The 19853-nt window shown below is 42.7% G+C and overlaps 2 protein-coding genes across 7 annotated transcripts; one reads left to right on the top strand and one right to left on the bottom strand.

The window, feature by feature from the left end:
- Nucleotides 1-1836: 1836 nt before the first annotated feature.
- Nucleotides 1837-9806, top strand: ROPN1L (rhophilin associated tail protein 1 like). 5 transcript variants are annotated; one of them, XM_030265682.4, is made up of 6 exons: nucleotides 1837-1918; nucleotides 3782-3931; nucleotides 5667-5790; nucleotides 5962-6123; nucleotides 8535-8710; nucleotides 9679-9806. In XM_030265682.4, exons 2-6 carry the CDS (start codon nucleotides 3801-3803, stop codon nucleotides 9740-9742), a joined length of 657 nt encoding a protein of 218 aa, XP_030121542.4. In that variant the 5' UTR covers nucleotides 1837-1918; nucleotides 3782-3800; the 3' UTR covers nucleotides 9743-9806. The 5 variants fall into 5 exon arrangements, with proteins under 5 accessions (XP_030121542.4, XP_030121543.4, XP_030121540.4 ...); XM_030265683.4 differs by lacking the exon at nucleotides 1837-1918 and adding an exon at nucleotides 1942-2038; XM_030265680.4 differs by lacking the exon at nucleotides 1837-1918 and adding an exon at nucleotides 2041-2139.
- A 1517-nt stretch (nucleotides 9807-11323) lies between these two features.
- On the bottom strand, nucleotides 11324-19489 carry SNRNP48 (small nuclear ribonucleoprotein U11/U12 subunit 48). 2 transcript variants are annotated; one of them, NM_001245535.1, is given in 12 exon segments: nucleotides 11324-11604; nucleotides 12531-12692; nucleotides 13857-13941; nucleotide 13944; nucleotides 13947-13958; nucleotides 13961-13972; nucleotides 14400-14521; nucleotides 15464-15652; nucleotides 18036-18110; nucleotides 18857-18917; nucleotides 19032-19145; nucleotides 19227-19305. In NM_001245535.1, coding segments are annotated over 12 exon segments (933 nt in total). In that variant the 5' UTR covers nucleotides 19287-19305; the 3' UTR covers nucleotides 11324-11564.
- Nucleotides 19490-19853: the final 364 nt, after the last annotated feature.

Here is a 19853-nt window from a genome sequence, read left to right as displayed (position 1 = left end):
TAATGTTTGCATCATGTTGGTTTTTTTTTTTTTTGCTAGTGTTCTTAAATCAGTAGATGCTTTAAAACAACTAAAGGATAGAAATGTATGTCATTATATGTCAGAAGTTTGCGGTTTTCATTAGTTACAGGAATCTACAAAGTATTTTGAGGCCAGATAATTAGCCTGCAGCTTATGCTAATATTCCTGTTTTATGAAAGATTAAACAGTTGTTAAAATGTGTGCTTATTGCTTTCCAGAGCTCACCATTTTATCTTTGTCCTGCATGGCCTTGCATGTTCATCAGCAGGGACATAATGTGGATTAAAAAGGCCTGGCTTCAAATAAGATTGTGTGTTTCTGCAGTAACTGCTTGGCCTGTTTTGAGAACGCAGCACCCAAGTTCTTTGGAGCAATGGCTTGTGAAGGCTTTCTGAAGTGAATAATCCTATTACCAAGTTGATTTGAGTGCTCAGGCTGTGTACAATCCATGTTAGCAGGTACAGAAGGGGTATTGCTTTGTAACCAAGAGATCTGCTGGTGTCTTTACAGAGGATGCCAATCAGGTTACCTCTGGTGCTGTTTTTATCTGCAGTGGAAAGAAGACTTTGTGGCAGAGAGGGCACTTTGGTTCCTCACATTCTGGAGCAGTGGGATAACCCACACTGCCTCGTGGTGTCAATTTGGACCAGCAGATGCTGAGAAACAGCCAGCACTGGCTGTGCTGCTCTCCGTGGTGGCAGTCTCTCAGTGGTGCTGCTATCCCAAATGTCCAGGACTGTGGAGCCTGACCAGCAGGGGCTGAGCTGTCCTTAGAAGCAGCAGCTGCTGCGAGCAAAGGGAATTTCTGGGGATACCCTATCTCTTTTCCAACTCACTCGGCATTTCTCCACATTTCATCCAAGCCAGGAAAGGAGGTGCGAGGATGCCAAAGGCAAGATGGACGTGCCACCCTAACACTGCTGACCCAGTAGAACATCCTTGTGGCCAGGGGACATGCAGGAGCCAGCAGCCTACAGGGAACCGAGGCACCCGCAGGAACCAGCCTCCCTGCCATGGGCTCTGCCACTTACATGGTGCCAAGATGTTCAAGAATCACAGAATCAAGAAAAGATGGAAAAGATGTCTGAGATCAAGACCAGCCTACGACCGAACACCACCCTAGCAACTAGACCATGGTACTAACTGCCACATGCACTCTTTCCATAAACACCGCCATGGATGGTGATTCTACCGCCTCTCTGGATCGACCCTTCCACGGTCTAATCGCCCCTTCTGTGAATAAACTTTTCTTAATGTACAACCAAAATGTCTTTATGTCCCCTGCCACAGTTTAAGACTACTTACTCTGTTGTCTGGGAGAAGATGCTAACCCTCACTTGCCTACAGCCTCGTTTCAGGCAGTTGTAGAGAGCAATAAGGTTACCACTGAGTCTCTTCTTCTCCAGGCTAAACAACTCTATATCTTCCCCAGCTGCTCCTCATAGGACTTGTGCTCCAGACCCTTGTCCAGCTTTGTCACCCTTCCCTGCACACCCTGCAGCACCCTCCAGCTCTTCTCTGAAGTGAGAGGACACAGGATTCGAGGTGTAGCCTCACCAGGGCCACGTACAGGGAAAGCATCACTTCCTTAATCCTGCTGGCCACACTACTGCTGTTCGAGACCAGGATGCCACTGGTCCTGTCGGCCATCTGAGCCCACTGCTGGCCCATGTCCAGCCGCTGTGCCCTCTGGCCCACTCCGACCCACCTTGCAGGCTGTGTCTGTGCATTTACCAATGGTAGACTCAGTCCCCTCATCCATGGTTTCGGCCTTTTCGAAAGTTTGTACAAACCAGGCTGCTCTGGCCCTTTAAACCTCGCCGCCGTTTTCAAGTTTTCCCCCGCCCCGGCCTGTCCCCCCCGCGTTGCCGGGGCAGCGGGGCCGGGCGCGAGGCAGGTGAGGGCCGGGTCGGGGCCGCGGGGTGTCCGGGCCTTCCCCAGAGCCGGGCCGGCCGGCGGGGCCGCTGCCTCCCACACAGCTCGGGGCGGATGGGCCGCGGGTCCCGCGGCTCGGCCGGTACTGTCTGCGTGCAGACATTCCTTGGCCTTGTTTCCTGAGCACCTGGGGCTGGCTCGGGGAGCTGGTCTTTGTCTCTAGCGAGAATATTCCATGACAGAGTGAGGATGGTGAAGGGGTGCAGAGGCTGCCTGATCTAGCTGTGCTTTTCTTTGACCATTAGGTGTATGTATATATATACAGGAGGTTCTTTCTGAACATCAAGAAACTTTTTTCATGTGAGCAAGCACTGGCACAGGTTGCCCAGGGGGGTGTGGAGTCTCCATCCTTGGAGATTTTTGAAACACACCTGGATCTTTGGTACTCTGCTCATAGATTGTGCAGGGGATCAGACCACCTGAGCTCCAGGAAGTCTCTGGCAACCTCTGCCCTTCTGTGAGACTCTGTGACTAATAGCTTACTTAGAAAAGCAGCTCTTGCACTGCATTTTTTTTTCTGATTATATTTTAATTTTTATTTAACTTCTTCCCAGGGGTACATGTACACATAGCTGTATTTGTTCCTCAAAGTTTTTCTGTTGCTCTGAAATCCTCAGCTTTTTTTGCCTTCAGCTTCAGTTCCTTGGCTAGAGCTGTGTTTTTGAATCATTACTAAAAGCGCATGACCAATGTGGTAATTAGAGGCGCACTCTGAGGTCTGTTCCTGATGCAAATTGGCTGCTTTGGAGGGATGAAGACGCTGTACTCTGTCTGCATTTCTTTCATAAATAAAGTTCTGAGTATGGTTTGATCCTCAAAGGAGCCTTGAGCCACAGCAGTTCCATTGCTCTATCACTGACTTTTAATGTTTTTATTTTCTCCTACAGGAAAATTCATGTCAGAAAGCCACCTGCCAGGTTATTTTATCTTAAAAATTAAAAAAGTCTAAAGGGATGGGGAATTCTGTTACATTGATTCCTTTCTTAATGCTGTTGCTTTTACTGCTCCTCCTTTCTGGAAAAAAGTAACCATTTTAGGTTCTTATTGCTAAATCAACTTAAGCATGCCATAGTTTGTCCTGGAAATGATAAGGAGAGTTTCCCACCAAATGTGCCCCATTCCTGTGCAGGAAGAAGGATCATACAATAGCCTATCTCTGTCCTTTCTTTTGGATCCTGGGGAACAGGATTCCTTGCAACAAATGAGTTACATCCTGAATGAGACAGACGCACCTGTAGAGCTGTTTGGGCAAAGTGCAGTTATGTGCTTGCAGCACACATGAATGTTTTGTTTGTTACTGTAATTGTTTGATGTAAAGTCTGTCACAAGCACAAATTAGTAACTTTTTGCTACAGCATTTTTGAACACATAAACACATAGAAACTTGGTCATCTGCATACTCTGGCATTTGTACAAAAATGCCAAGATTTTCCTTGGTATGCAGTAGTGAGTTATCAGTGTAGATACCTTTCATGTTGGCATGTGTGGTGCAACTTGTCTGGACTGCCCATTTTACAAATTTTTGTTGTGGTAGGTTTGAGGGGGCAAATCAGTTTAAAACTATCTGAAGTAACTTGTTAAAGCAGTTCTCACCCAGCTGTGATTGGTGCCCAAGCTGCCATGTTTTACTTGGTGTAGCCACAAAGTTTTTTAGAGCCATGCAGGGCTTGTCTGTTTATCCTTCCAAGTCTGTCAGCTCTCCTGTAGCTCCAGCTATCGAGTAGGACAGGAGGGAATCTGGGGATAGGCACTGTTCACTCCCATGTGCACATACAGTTTTTAATTCACATTCTGCATCTGTGAACTGCTGTTTTATTTCTTTCAGGTCCCTGTGACTGGACACCATGCCTCTTCCAGAAACCATGTTCTGTGCTCAGCAGATCAAAATTCCCCCGGAGCTACCTGATATTCTGAAACAATTTACTAAAGCTGCTATTAGGACCCAGCCTTTTGATGTTTTGCAGTGGGCAGCTGCGTAAGTAGAGAGAGCTATACATGTGGACCCTCAAAACCTCACTCTCCTCTTTATTGTGTAGTGGAGATAGCTTTGAATATTACATCAGCATATACATTGCATATACACTTCTGTGTATTAATGCAGCATGTAAGCCTTTTAAAAATAGTGTGGGATTTTATTTATTTTCTGTTTCCTTGAGGTTTAGGGCTGGCTTACTTCTGAAATAGCTGGATTTCCATACAGAAAAATGCATCTTAATTTGCTTTTTGTTGTTAGTTTTTCTATCTGAAAGACCAATTCTTTTTCTGTTTAGTTTGGTTTTTCTTCTCTCATCTGAGATTTAATTCTTGGAATTTAAAGGAAAAAATAGACATTAGCTTTCTATTCTTAAGCCTGGTTGTTCCTCTTCTTTCTTTCTGGGAAAAGTGCCTGAAAAATTGCGCCTTTAAAATTATAATCAGCATGATAAATCTCTTGACATAAAGTTGATTTAGATGTTTAAATGTTTCTCCTTTAACATTTCTTTTTTCTTTTACCTCAACTGCTCACTATGTTTTCCTGCCCTATGGTTTGTGTGGGCAAGTTCTTGAGAAGTAGCTGTGAGATGTTCCCAGCTGGGGGGGTTGGAAATCGTCTGTACCGTGTGAGGGAGGGGAAGCTGTTAACAAAGCCTGGCTGGAGTCCGGCTTGTCTGTTAAAAAGAAAATAATCTGAAGCTGAATTGTTACCAGTGCGGTATTGGAGAAAGCCAGCAGGACCACCTGAAAATGGTGTGGTGCTCTTAGGAATGTGATGGACGCGAGGTGCGGCTGCCTCTGTAGCTGGAGCCCGCTGGGACTGGGGCTGGCTGGCAGGGGCAGCTCGGCACTGCCGAGGCCAGTCCCGACCTCAGCCTAAACACTGCAGCAGCCCCTCTTTCAGGGGGCAGGCTCCGCTGTACCTGGCAGAGCAAGATCTGTCCCTGGGAGCCATGCAACGCAGAGCAAAGCTGTGGCTTCACACCTGCTGCCGGTGTTATAGTGCTTGTACCTGTGAATAATCAGATGAGGAAATGGATCTGGCTGAAAAATAGCCCGGGTGTTTTGTGTACATGCACACTGTGCATCTATTTTTATAGTCACATTAATTCAGTTCTGGAGTGTTGCCAGCTCTGTATTTTAGCAGGTATTTGCACAGCATGGGATAACCTGGACATGGACATGGATGACCAGGGCAATGAGGCAGGACAAGTTGAGAAACTTGTAAATTACATACACCTGAATAAAAACTGAGTTTTCCTTGCACAATTCAGATTTCTGGCCAGTTAAGGCAGAGGCAGCTCTTAAGGCATCCAATGTGCATCCAATGTCGTTTATGCTCTACTCTTAATTTTATCTTGGGGTGGACAGAAATAGCAGAAATGCTGAGAAGAAAGTTGCAATATGAATACACAGATGTACATTTGGGTAGTGCGTGAGGGGAATGTCAAACAGATAAGCCCTCAGGTTTATCAGTCAAAAGAGCTGAATATATCATGCACAAAATAAGTTAAATGCTTTAAGAAATATTAGAGTGTCATGAAAAGGAGCAAGTAAAGTCTAAAGATGGTGGTTTCTGGGCACAGGAAGATGGGAAGTTGTGCATGTTGGCAGCTTACCAGGTGCTGCTGCTCCTGTCGGGGAACCTGCAGATTTTTACAGTGAAGAGCGTTTACTTCTGTGCAGTTTGTAATGGCCATGGGCATTGAGGTGTGTTGCTCTTCCCATTCACTTAGGTATTTTTCAGCCTTGTCTAAAGGTGAACCCCTTCCTGTGAAGGAGAGGCTCGAAATGCCATTAGCAACAGGGAAAAAAGATGCTGGTTTGACCCCAGGGCTCCTTAAGGTCTTGCACAAACAGGTATGAGCTGCTCTTTATCAAATGCACAATGCTATTGAGGAATGCTGATGTGTTGGAGATGGTTGTGGAGAGAGACTGTCAAGTATTTGAAATATTTTGAGCAGACACTGTGTTCTTAAATTAGTTCTGGTTTTTGGAGTTCTTATTGTGGTACCATGATTTTGTTCAAAGCTTTCTTCCAAAGGCATGGTGGCCATAGCAGAACTGAGGGAAAAATGGAAGCATTTGGGCTTGCCAGAGTTGCAGCTGGAAGCTATCCTGGAATTGGACAATTTTGGTGAGGAGGTGGAATGGATGAAGTTTCTGGCACTTGGGTGCAGCGTGCTTGGTGAGGTATGTTCACAGCAGGAGCCCTCATAGCCAAACACAAGTGGTTGTCTAGGATCCATATACAAGATAGATCATAGAACAATTAATACAGATGGATTTGGGGAATGGTGATTGCTTTTGCAGCAGCTGGCAAGGTGGCTTGCGTGTTTACTTCTGTTGTCCATCAGATTCTGGTCTTGGTAACTCAACCAGAAGGATGGCTAAGTCCTTGGTAGAGAGCAAGTGTGTCTGCAGAGAGCTTGTACTGTGTGAGAGAGGATGATGGAGGAATGATGCTGATGTAAATGTCCATGAAATAGAACTGAAGGGAGAAATTAAAGAACCAATTTTTAATTGATTGTGTAGCCAATTAAATTTTCTCAGCAGCACTTAATGTTACTACAGCTGCACTTAATTCTTTTAATGTCAGTAATAAAATCTCAGCAGAGCATTTCAACAGAATGAAAGATTATAAAATGCATTAAGCTGATGTTTTCATAAAGTATAATACTTCAAATGATTTCTACAGTAGATAAGAAGAGGTACTAAAAAGAAAATATATGTAAAATAATATTTTGTGACTGTTGTGGTATCTGGAAGCCCTGAATATTAACCTGGCCTGGTGATGCAATTGTGCAATTGTCTGTTTATCTACCTGTCTGTCTTTATTTCAAAATTCTATTTCTTGATTCCAGTCTCCCTCCCAAAATGATCTTGTTGTTTGGGCTCTTTTCTTCATTTAAAAATAGTAACGGCAACATTACTTACCTAAAAACCAACAGCTCCTCTCTCCCTACAAAAAAAAAAAAACCAAAAAAAAAAACAAAACCAAAAAAACCAAAACCAAAAATGGAGTCACAGTGACATCATTCTGATGGAGCTAGACAGACTAAATTTCACCACCTCACCATCCTTTTGGATATTAAGTGAATTATTTTATTTCAGTACTACATAATGAAACCCAGACTTCAGTTTCCTAAACCAGAGAGAAAGACATAAACAAGAAATTTACATTCATTTCCTGCAGCTATAAATTGTGTTCACAGTCAAACAAGGTCACAGCTGAGATAAAAGAGTAGATAAATATGAACGTCTTAAGAGCACCAGTCTGAAGAATCTTTTTTGTAAAGCATCAATGTATTTTTACAAAAGCCTTTACAAAAGGAGAAATGACCATACAGGCAGCCTGTTAAATTGTCTTTCAAAGTTGGCAAAATGGATATGAATAACTTTGCTGTGTTGGGAGAGAGAGATGGTGGCAGTTTGGGGTGGCAGGACCAGAAAGAGCAGTAGAGGAGTAGCCAAATGCAAAATGTAGAGTTGGCCATCATGGAGTCAGCTGCCTCTTTTCCCTGAGAAGCTTTCCAGGGGAGGAGATACATTAAGTAAAACTTTAAAGGATTATAAGATGACACTTCTCTGGCCTTCTAAATCTTAAACAGATAATGCATTTATTTTAACTATTTCTATTCTACTGTTAGAAAAGACTATCTTTTTACATAGACATTGCTTGCTTGTTAATGAAAATATAAAAGTAAATTTTGAAAAAGTTGCAGTGAAAAATATTAAGACTTAGGTTAAAGAAAGCCTGTGTGGGTTTGATTATGTGCTTTTATATTTTGGATATATATTGTGTGTGTGGTTTTACTTGTTTGTTTCTTTAATGGTATCCAACCTGTCTTTGGCTGAACGAAACTCAATGCTGAATTTTTCCACACTTTTCCCAATATAGCTCAGCATGCATAGGGCACTGGATTGTCAACACCACATTAAAGGAAGAATTTTTTTCAAAGTATATTTGGAATCAGTAATTTGAGGCATGTTTTTTAAAGATAACTTGGATGTTATTGGCCTTTGACAAAACTGAAATATTCTCTAAATGCTTTTTGCCTCAGTGCTTTTTCTACTATCTATTAAAATGGAACTTGAATAGAGAAAGGGGAAACAGTAAATACCAGCCAAAATATAATCTAAAAATTATATAATAGAATATCATAATAAAACCACCAAACCTATATTCATTTTCTGGGGGTTGTAGATTTGTCTGTCTTAACTGCTGCTGATAATTCATTTAGAATCATTGAGGTAAAAAAAAAACACAAAAAGATATTTTACTAGGTACAGTGAGGGAGCTTTTACAGTAGCAGAACAGAGCAATTTGGCCCTAATGGAGAGAGATTACCCTATGCAATCTTTGACTATCACAAGATTCTGGTATTTTTTACTCCTGCCTCTGCTAGAACTACGTTATTGTTTCCATCCTTGGGCCTGCACTAGAGAGTAAATTTGGGGTTTAAAGCTATGCAATGATGGTAACACCTTCATCTCATTTACCCTCCCTTTTAATGGCTTAGAGTGTGGATTTTTTCATGGTATGCAAGGATGTTCTTGGCTCTAATACTTTTCCTTTGATTTCTTGCTGGAACTCCCTGCAGTCCTTACTGAGTTCAATGAAACAGGCCTGCAAGATCCTAACAAGAGACCCAGAAGGAGGAGCAGCTCGAATTCCCTTCGAAACATTCTCGTTCCTTTATTCATATTTGGCTGATATTGATGGAGAGATATCAGAGACAGAAATTAAAGCATTCCTCCATGAAAGAAAAGAAGAAGCGTAAGTAAAAATCTGTGCAAGGAATTTTTAATCTATCGATTGCCTCTGGGTTCTCCATAAGCCTTTAATGTCAGGTGACTAGTCCATTTTCTTCTGGCCATAGCCATGATGACAGGAGTAAGGATTGACTAAGATTGTATCAAAAGCATACAGAGTTATTTTTTGTCAACTTCCACATTTGCACTGTTAAAAGATAAACTGTTATTTATCCATCTTTCTCTGAAATATTGAAGTCTCTATAGGGTGGTATAATTTTCCCTGTAGGAAGTTATTATATTCAGGCTTGTAACATCTGCATATTACAGCTTCGGGAACCAGCAGCATCTTCTGGACTGTTTCTTTGATTTAACGTAGTTCATAAACCAGAGAGAGAGGCTGGGAGTTCTCTTGTGATATCCATAGTCACACACAGGTCACATGAAATGCACTTACACCAATTAAAAAGGATCTGTAACAGGCTTGTCCTCCACGTGTTGCCTGCGTAGCATGTTTGCATAGAGAGACTTAACTGTTGCCACCATGTCTCTGGAACTGCTCTTTCTGTACATGATGAGCTGACACAACCTCAGAGGTGCTACCACCATTGCTGCTGGGCTCTGCCCTGGCCAGCAGTAGGTCTGTCCTGGAGCTGTCTGGCATTGGCTCTGTAGAACGTGGGGGAAGCTTCTCTCAGAAGCTCACAGAAGGCACCACTGTGACCCCCCACCCCCAAAAAACATTGCCATGCAAACTCCATATACTGTCTTAGATTGCCACCAACTCCAAGTTCTTGGGAGCTCCAAAACAAGAGCATACAAATTAACTTTTTCATGATTAGTTGTAAGATTGACAGTTTTTAGTAAGAACCGCTTTTTAATCATTGCCCCTTTTTCTTGCATTTCATATAACCCTAAATTGTGTCTTTTCCAACACACTATGATTTACCATGTGAAAGTGCCATTTAAAATTTTTGGTTTATTCCTTTCCAGGGACAAACACTCTGGCATGGTGCTGATCAGACACTTCCTGCCATACTCCTTCATATTTTATTGATCAACCTTACTCTTCTGCATGAGGTGAGAGGAAAAAATAAAAGGAATAAATAAGTTCAAGAAAATTTGTGTTCAAGGTACCATAATTTGCACATTTCAGAACAACAGGATCCTCTTCTCTGGCACTTCCTTTTCTTTGTCCTGCTCTTGAGATGGCCCTTCAGGGAATGTTCATTGAATAATACATGCTTATATTTGTTCTCCAGCCTCTCAGATACTGATGGCCAGCCCTAGGGAGCAACCCCTTCACTCTTATACTGAATTGAGCAAAAGTTGTTTTGATAACATTTGATAACATTAAGTAAAACATGGAATTCAGTTAAGCCAGGGTAGCTGTAACTGGAGCATGTCTCATTATGCTTCTGGTAGCTCTGACTTCATTTTGACTCTGGCACAAATACAGGTGGTCCTTGGACTACCTTGTCTGCCTGGACATGCTTTATTTGAACAGTTTTACCAAACCCTACTGAAAGAACTTAATGTGAACCCTGTGGCTGAGCTGGTAGACAAAATCAATGCAAGGACTGCAGTAGTTCCATATTGTTTTTCCTCTAATTAGAACCCTTTCAGAACTTAAGTATCTTTTTTCATTTTTGGACAAACTTGTCTAAATAAAGATGTTTCAAAATATATCTTGTTTTCTGACAGGAAGAGCTATTGTATTTGCACATAGACGAGGAATACCTGACACAGAGTTGTTTGGTTAGACTGCTGTAGCAGGTATAGAAGCCTAAATCCATCAAAACAAGACCAAATATTTAGTGACACATAATCACACTTAATTGCAGAAACAACTGAGGTATGAAAGAGGATACTAGAGGCTACAGTAAAACTGGAAAGATTACCTTTGATTGAGAAGGCCACAGCCAGGAGCAACATGAAGTGCCCTCTCTTGGCACACTGAACAAACAGAAGTATTTTAGGAAAGGTGGATCTTGTTCTCTTATAGTTGTTTACTTTGTTGAAGCAAGAAGCTTGGCTGATGGTGACTAACCTTGCTGAAGTAGACTGTGTGTGGAATTAACAGAACTGTACATCCTTAATATCTATCTGCATGTTTTCAGTCTGTTTTATCAACCTCTATCACAAACATTTGTATGTTAGTCCACAGGATGGGAAGTCTTCCTAGTTATTGCTGGTAGGAAATGCACCACCTGCTATTTGAATATGCTACTCAGCAATATTCCAACTGTTCTTGGTGCCTCCCCCCTAGCTTCTGTAGAGAGCTACATTCTCATCACCTTTTCCAGATTATATTGATCCAAATTTTCTTTGAGCATGAGTTTAGGAACACTAACTTTTGTGTTATTGTCCATATAACTGTCCAGCTGCAGTTGAAGATGTTTTATCCTATTGGAGCACTCTGAAATCTGCCCTCTGGTACATGCTGTAAGTAGGCAATGTCACCTAGAGGTAAGAGTGTTAGGTAGGAGGGGGAACTCTCTTCATGCATTCCCTGTTTGTAACTGATCTGGACTCCAGGGATTAGCTCTGTTTTATATCCACTATGGGCCAGGAAGTCAAGTAAGTACAACCTCTCATAAATTTTATTCTTCAGCCTTGTCAGAATAACTCAAATACATGAGAGATCAATATAATTTATTAATAGATATATAAATGTTACAGATTTACACACAATCTGAAATATACTGCTTCCATCCTGACAAACCGTAGCACCTTTTTGTCTCCGAGTAGCACAGGTCTGATGCAACACCAGTATTATGTGCACACCTTTACTGTCTTGAGCAAAACACCAGTAACAATAGTTCTTGTGGAAGTTATGTTTTGAACAGCTGACAAACAAAATCATCAGGTTCTTGTTTCTACTTTCTTCTTTTATGATTGTAATATTTGTCTTCATCCCTGAAACAAAAACATAAACATTGTGTGGGCAGTTAGGCTCAGAGTGAGAGCCCGAAGAGAAAAAAAAACACTTGGAAAATAGCAAACTCTCATTAAATGTAGCCATGTCCTCCTCTAAGGAAAGAAAGTAAACTGCTTTTAGACAGTTTACTTTCCATGCTGCTTTAATCAAGCCTTGTCATGCACTGCCAGAGAGGCAATTTGTTTAGGATGAATGGCACCATGACGTAATGAAGCCAGCTTTGAGACAAGCCATCACTGCCATCCACGCAGTTATGTAATGCATTTACCCAAACGCAAGAGGCAAGCCAGCATTTCTTCTGTGCAACAGTCCTCATGTCTGCTCAAACACAGGACCAACACACTTGTGGTCCTGCAGATGTAAATATGTCTTTGTTGATAGTATTAGAAAATGTGGCCTAGATTTTTTTTAGTTTGCTAAATTGTATGTCTAGAAGTACTGATGAACAACAGCATTGTTTTGAAGCATCTAATATGGAAAGGTTAATGTATGCATACTAGTGAAACAAATAATATTTATTAAGGTCTAGAGCAAACGAGCAGAAATCAACATTAGACATGACAGGCACTTAATTGTGGATGAGAAACATACTGTCCATTTAACCATGTTGATAAAGGAGTAAAATCAACAGCCTGTTACAGTACTGTTGCAGCCCTGCAAGCATGCTGCAGAAAGTGCCACCTTTCAGACGTGACAGTAAATTCTGAAGTCTGGACCACAGTTTGTGATCTCACAAGATGTTTTGTTTAGTAGCCTCATGCCACTGACTTGTCATACTGCACATGAGGTTAGCCTAGCTTTTTAATTGGACTAGACTTTCTCAACCTCTGCACTAAATTCTCATAGAAAATGGCTACAACTGCTTGATTTGGAAGCAGGAGTCAGATGTCACTGTTCTGCTCACCTCTCTCTTTTTCTCCAAGAGTCTCTGTCTTTGCCTCTCTCATGACTCCTCCTCAGTTTACTTGGACTCCTGCTGGTGTCTCTCCTGTGTCTCGTGCACTCCGTATCCTTACTGCTTCCCCCAGACTGCCGTGAGTCCACTGAAGCTGACCGTCTGACCCTCCTGAAAATAAACTTCAGTGATTTAAATCAATAAAAACAGTTTCAGAGTCCCTGTTTCCAGTACCGCTTTTGTAATATAGTGACATACTAATGATGTAAAACAGAGGACATAGCTTTTATTAAGCCTGTCTCTCTAAGAAATACAGTACCTCCCAAAAGAGGCCCAAAGTCCACATCCATATCTCAGCACACTATTTAATTCAATTATTTCCTATGAACACTTCTCCTCAGTCTTAACACTTCTGCTTGTGAAATTGGAAGCAACGGAAGAGGGTTCACTCTGTTTTGCTTTACATCTTTAACTCTTTGAGCACCTGCCTTAAGCTGCAACATACAGCTACAGAATCATAAGATTGTTAGAGTTGGAAGGGACCTCTGGAGATCTCCTACTCTACCCCCCTTGCCAAGGCAGGGTGACCTAGAGCAGATTACACAGGGACGTGTCCAGGTGGGTTTTGAATGTCGCCAGGCAGGGAGACTCCAGCTCTTGCTTGGGCAGACTTCCAGTGCTCTGCTACCCATTAATCTTCATTTTAATACTGGGAACAGTGTCACTTTCTAGTGTGTTTCAAAAACATCCTCCTCTCAAAGACCTGCTGAAGAGGCACAAATAGGCAATCACTAGGTCATGACTCTGTGTTTACTTCAGTAACAAACATTTGGAATGGTGTGCAGTGTTGCTTGACACAGCAGAAGTATGTATAGCTAAAACACCCTCCCAATTAGCACTGCAACATTTGCAGGGACAAGAACTGTAAAGCCTCCCCATATTTACTATGGAAACCTTAACTCTGAGGTGTAATACATCTAACACATGTTGTGGTAGGGAAGGGTAGGAAATTGTGTAATTGTATTTCCAAGTGTCCTTCTGTACCCAGCTACAACATTTGGGCACAGAGGAAGCACTATTCATCCCCCAGCTCCACCAGAAACTACCTGTTCAGCTGAATAACTTGCAACTAACCTACTTACCTCTGAAAGAAAGATACTTATTAATTTTTCTCTATGCTTCATGCAGGCAGTTTCTCAAGAAAGACTTAATAGAATTTGTATAAATAAACCGCGCATATGACTCAGATAAGGTTGGTATGTGCTATTAGAAGAAGGTGGTAAGATAAAATGACAATCTGCTTCATGCATGAAGAAGCTGTCAGCTGTGGCATACCTGCCTGAAGACTTTGACTTCCCTCCTTCACATATCTCTGCATTATCCAGCCTGTTCTCCTCCTGCCACTGATTGCTGAGCTCTTCCATATGCACACCAATCACATCCCGAATCACCTGGAGATTAAGATATGTTAAAACAAACATGTCATGGTAGTGCCTGAACTAGCACTAAACAAAGTGTAAACATCTCAAAAGAACCCTAACCTCACAAAAATCTCCCCCAAACCCTGTACATCAGATGTTTGAATGGAAAGTCTTATTTGCAGAAAAATGTTTCAGCATAAATTTTAATAGCATCATTTTATGATAGCTATATCTTGCTAGCATTTTCACACTCAAAACTTAGCAGTTAGAAATGCTCATTATTTGTAACTTGCTGCAACAAACCAAAAACATTCCTCTATAGTTTGCAACATTCATAAAGCAGGATACAAGAAGCAGAGAAAGACATATTATTTGTCTTTGAAAGTGTGTATAATTTTTTATGCTGATATACAACAAGCACTTTTGGCAAAAAAGACTTTTTTTTCCCTGATCTCACCTCAGTGTAGGACTTCTTTGTTATATGAACATTCTTAGCTCTGTATGACTGCCGCCTTCGTTTGTAATCTCGCATTTCAGCCAGAATTTCAAGATGGGACTTTGGACCTTTCTGACTATCATCTAGCAAAAGATTGGGAGTAAAACAAACAGTCATTAGCAGGATGTTAGCACCTGCAGGTATGCAGGCCTCCTACATTCAGGAACATTAAATAATCGTGTTCTTTCTCTAGTTCCTCCTGTTTTAGTAACTAGGCTAAATTTACTCAATCTTCCTCCTCCAACCTTCTTGCTGGCCGTTTACACACAAGTAAAAAGCCAGCAAGCAAATGCTGTTATGTGATCTCAGTCTCCAAACTGTGATCCACACCAATATACAGGCTTGTGATTTGGTCAAATGCCTTCTAAATACAGGTCATGTTTTCAAAGCCTGTGTTACAGTAAGACACAGAATGAGAAAGCCAGATTTTGTATCACACGTCCTAGGCTCAGCAGGGCCCTGCAAGGTGACACAGATGCTCTGCTGCACTTGGTAGTTACAAACTGCCATGACCCTGCAGGGATGAGAGGTCCCAGACCAACACCAAAGTATGTTGCTCAAGAGCTCCATCTGGATGACTGCCAACCTCTCCTGTTCAGCTTTTACTCTTAAGCAATCTTTAATCGCATCATGTCTTACAGCAAATAACTGTTCCAAGCTGCACAGCATGTTGGCAACATTAAGCAGCCTGGTGTCAGCTGCGGCAAAGACAGAAGATCCATACACAGAGACACACACAATACGTGTGCGAAGAGCAGAGCACTGAGGCTTTCCCAGAAGGAAAACATCATAAAGGACACCAAACTAGTATTTTGTGATGCCAGGTCTTTGTTGTAGCTTTTAAGAACAGTAAGCTCTCAACAACAACAAAAAAACCCCAAAAACAAAGCAAAACAAAAAAAACGCAAAAAACCAAAACAAACCACAAAAACAAAAAACCACAATCAATTCTGTTTAGCTATCAACAAAACTCATGTAACTGAAAGTTCTGAGCCATAAATTCAACAACAGATCATTCTTCAAACCTTGGGTGATTTTCGCTGCTAAATCCACAAAGAGATCACTGTCATTTTCCGTTATCTGAGATCTGGACTTCTGTTTCTTTGTCTCCTCAACAACATAATCATAAAGAGCAAGGCGGTCAGCTTGGGTCAGGTCACAGATGAAACGCTTGTGGTTTTGAGGAACTTCTATGGGCAGTAATGAGTATAAACCTGGAGGTTGGACAGACAGGTGTTACTTGTAAAGTAGCATAACTATGCAGGAAAATACCAAGAAGCTCGAGAAACAAACAATGCAGTAAACTCCCAGGCTGTTTTCATCCTGCCCCTATGTATCTGTAAGAATTTTCAACCTTCTTAATTTGAAAATATAAAAACTGCTCAAAGATCCCTCCCAAGCCCCCCTCAGGCTGTAAAACCCTCTTGATTGCTCACACAGATAAAGTTTTCATAAACCATGAAGGAGTTGTACTAGATAAGATCGAAATGACCTCTGTGATTTCCCATGAGTTTCAGCTTTTGGCTTAGGAGCTACATCAAGAGAGGCTGCAGCTCTAACTTCTATGTTTATCTTACTCCTACAATGTTAGGTAAAATGCTAGCTGCAAAATACCTGTTCCGCCAACAAGAACGAAAGCCTCTAAGAGACTAGATAACCAATCACTGTGTAAATCAGTCTCACTCACACTGTCACCTTCTCCACAGAGCTTTTATAATAGACTGACTGATAGGGCCATCAGTGGAATCGCCCCAGGTGGCCCTTCCGTGTTAAATGGGCTACTCTACTAGCTAAAAGGACTACAAAGGCACTTTCAAAGCGCTTCAGATCAGTTCAGATAATTGACTCAAAGTTATGGAAACAAACAGACTGCCTGAACATTCTTCTTTCTTCTTTCCCGTTTCCCAGTTAAAATACATATGCCTCCAAACAAATTAATCCACTCTCAATCCATTACAACAGCAGTTAAGTGACAAAGATACAGGATGCAATACTCTAGGATATGGCCAGCAAAAAACCATTTTAGTAAAAAACTCAATTTTCCAGCAACCATTGATCTGACCTCCATAATCCTGCTTCCCCCAACACAATCTCACACAACTCCAGGCAAACAGAAGAGCAACACATAAAGGAAACCTAGAACTACTCCAGATTATTCAGCTCTTAATGGAAGCTGGGCAATCCTACTATCACTAGACTCCAAAAAGGAAGAGAAACTACAATAACTCTACAGACAAACCTATAATGTAACATTTCATCATTACTGTGCTTTGAACATAAACCAGAACTGTTCTAGCATGAAAAATTAATTTAAACACAGAAGCTAGAAGTCTCTTTTTAAAATGCACAGTTCTTACAGCATCAAAGAAGTCCATAAAAATGCATTGATGATTACATGCTTGTAACTTTAGAGAAATTACAAAAGTTGTGATTAAGACCAATTTTTCTTTGCAACAATGTAGCTATGCTAATATCTAAATAATGTTAGACTCAAAAAAAAGAAAGAAAACAAAGAAAGAAAATATCTTCCTTTGAGACAGTGAGTCAAAAGGCAATTTACAATGAAAAATTATTTTTCATTTGTTGCCAAAGACTTTAAATTCAATAAACGAGTCAGTAAATCTTACAACAGACCACGCTGTCACAATAAAAACCACCGACCAGTTTTAGTGCTACCCTCAAGAAAGGCAAGCTTGCAGGGAAATCTGGGCAGTGAACACTGGCACCTAGTGGCTCACGGGTGCACACTTGCAGTGAACCACTCCACAAAGGGTTTATCTGCTGCTTCTCTACTTGGATGTGGTTGTCTCAAATTAATGAGTTCCCACTTCCCTTCAAAGGAAATGCACCTGACATGCTCAAAACACAGTGTTCATCCCAGGAAATCTCCTTCATAAGCAACTATCCATTAAGCCTCTATTTGCTATGTCAGAGAAACAAAGGAAACATGAAAAACTGAGCAAGTGCTGCTGTATTTCACTGTCAGAAAAGTTTCAGTGTTACTTTTCCTTCTGCCTATACATGTTTAACAAACTAAAGTCTACAGAGAGCAAATGTTCTTTCAGGTGTTGCAGTAATTTCCCAGCCATACACGAAAGCGCTACAGATTCCACAGGGAGCCCTATTTTTCTACTTGATCTAAATCTGAACTTTCAAAGAATCCATCCTAGCCTGGTCCCCCTATCTGGTCACAAAACCCACCAAAAAATGAAATGTAAAGGAATTGGTGATCTTGGAGCAGTGACAAAGGACAACACCGCATTTGTAAATGTGCCAGCATAGTTCTTATACAACTTCGTAGTTCTGTCTTGAAACAGTCCAACACAGTAACACGCATGTTGTTTGGTTTTTTCAGTCCTGAAGACATTAAGAAGTATGAGCACAACAGACTCAAAGTCTCTCTTCTAGCTGTCCCACGTATAGAAAGTAATCATGCTCCAAGATATGCAGGGAAAGGAATATTAAAAATAAATGGAAGTGAAATTCCTCACAGCAGTTCTTGAACAAAACAGAATGAAGGAAGCAGCAAGGAGAGAGACAAGAGCAGCTCTCCACAGGAGGCTGGTGAAGTCACATCCGTATTTGCTTGCTCCTTACCTTCACTGTAGCCTGCACCTTCCTTCGCACTTTGGGCTCTACCCTGCTTAACAATATGAAACTGTAGATCTTTGTCTGAAGGCAGAGAAAAATATAAAATCATACCACTTTTACATCAAGCTCTTGGGTACTTGACTGGGTAAGTCTTTATTCCCAACCTCTATTATGAGACTTACATTATGGTACAGAACATCATACTTTCATTCATGTACAAGTGGACGTTTGAACAAAAAATGTAATTTTCATATATTACATATTTGAAATAAGGGGAGAAAATTAATGAAAAAAATGTATTTCAGGGTTACAAGGATATGGAAAAAGAAATGTATGTATATTGCTCTCTGTACCATTGCTTTATCTCCAAATTCTACAGACAGCTTCCTCACCTTCTAAGCATTCATTTTAATACACTTTCTGGATTTGATGCAAAAGTGAGGACTGAGAATAGAGGACAAAACTCCTAAGAAGACAAAACAGATTCTCCTTGGATTTTTAGACGAAAATATAAAAGTCTAAAAATCTACAGAGTAGGATTACACAGTGATAGAAGCACAAAACTAGTAAATTAAGGCAAATTGCAAATTACGATTTGAGAGAACTAACCTACCGATTGAAACATGATTTTCAGGAGGTCTTGGGGAGTTTTACAGCTGCCAGGCAGTGTGGTTGTGCTACCGTGGGGACCCGGATTCCTCAGTCCCACATCTCGGTCCTTCCCCGGGATCCCCCCATAGCCCCTCATTCTCTGCACGTCCCCTGGGGTCCCTCCTCAGCCCCAGCCGTGTGCCGCCCCGTCAGGCGGAGCCCCCGCTGCCGCTCACCCATGGCGACGCTGGGAACCTTCAGGTTTTCGTAGAAAAAGCTAGAGTCGTACATCTCGGCCTGCGGGACCAAAGGGCTCGGTCAAGGCCAGGCCCGGGGCCGCCGAGCCGAGCGGCGGTGCAGCCTAGGGCAGCAGCGCGTCCCCGCGCCCCGCTCCCCGAGCCGCGCTCCCACCTCCTCCTCGGCGGAGTATCCCATCCTGCGGAGCCAGCAGGATGCCGCGTGCCGCTCCAGCGACGCGCGGGGCACACGGTGATGGGCGTCGTAGGGGCACAGCACCCACTCCACCTGCGAGGGGCACGGGTCAGCCCCGCCACCCTGCCCCGCGCAGCCCCCGCCGCCCTGCCCCGCGCAGCCCCGCCGCCTCACCGGGTCCCCGCCGAGCCACACGGCGCTGGCAGCCGCCATCACTGCGCCGGCCGCCGCCATGGCCGCCCCGCGCGGCCCCGCCTCAGAGGGACGGCACCAGCGCTGCAGGGCGTGCGGAGGGGCTCGCGTCAAGCTTTGCATTTCACCTTTTTAAATGAGCAGCCCGCGGCTGGGCTGTTACGATTAATCAGTTGCATTGTGAGCATGGGATGTTTGGTTAGAATTTTAAGGAAAGAGGGACTGCCCGGACGAGAGCCACCACCAGGAGCAAAGCCAGCGGGGCTGAGCAGTAAAGGGATTGTAATCTCGGCAGTGGGCGATCTGCTCAGAACGGACCCTAGGCTCAGATCGGACCCCAGGCTCAGATGGAAGGCAGGACCCGCCCCCGGACTGGTTAATATGAGCACCAAGAGACACAGCCAGCAGATGGGGCTTGAGTAGCAATTAACAAGAAAGTTACGTAATTTGCAACCAATGAATCCCGATGCCCTTGCTTGTTGAAATGTGCAAACAGCGCGAAGTTCCGGCGCTAGAGCGGCGGTCACCCCCAGCTGACGGCCCGGCGCGAACGGGAACGCGCCCCGGGAACGCCGCGGTGCCTGAGGCCGCGGGCGCCGCCTGCCGGCG

Source organism: Taeniopygia guttata, chromosome 2, assembly GCF_048771995.1.
Source record: "Taeniopygia guttata chromosome 2, bTaeGut7.mat, whole genome shotgun sequence".
Taxonomy (NCBI): domain Eukaryota; kingdom Metazoa; phylum Chordata; class Aves; order Passeriformes; family Estrildidae; genus Taeniopygia; species Taeniopygia guttata.
Note: the sequence above shows the minus strand (reverse complement) of the source record. Positions and strands in the feature narration are given on the sequence as shown.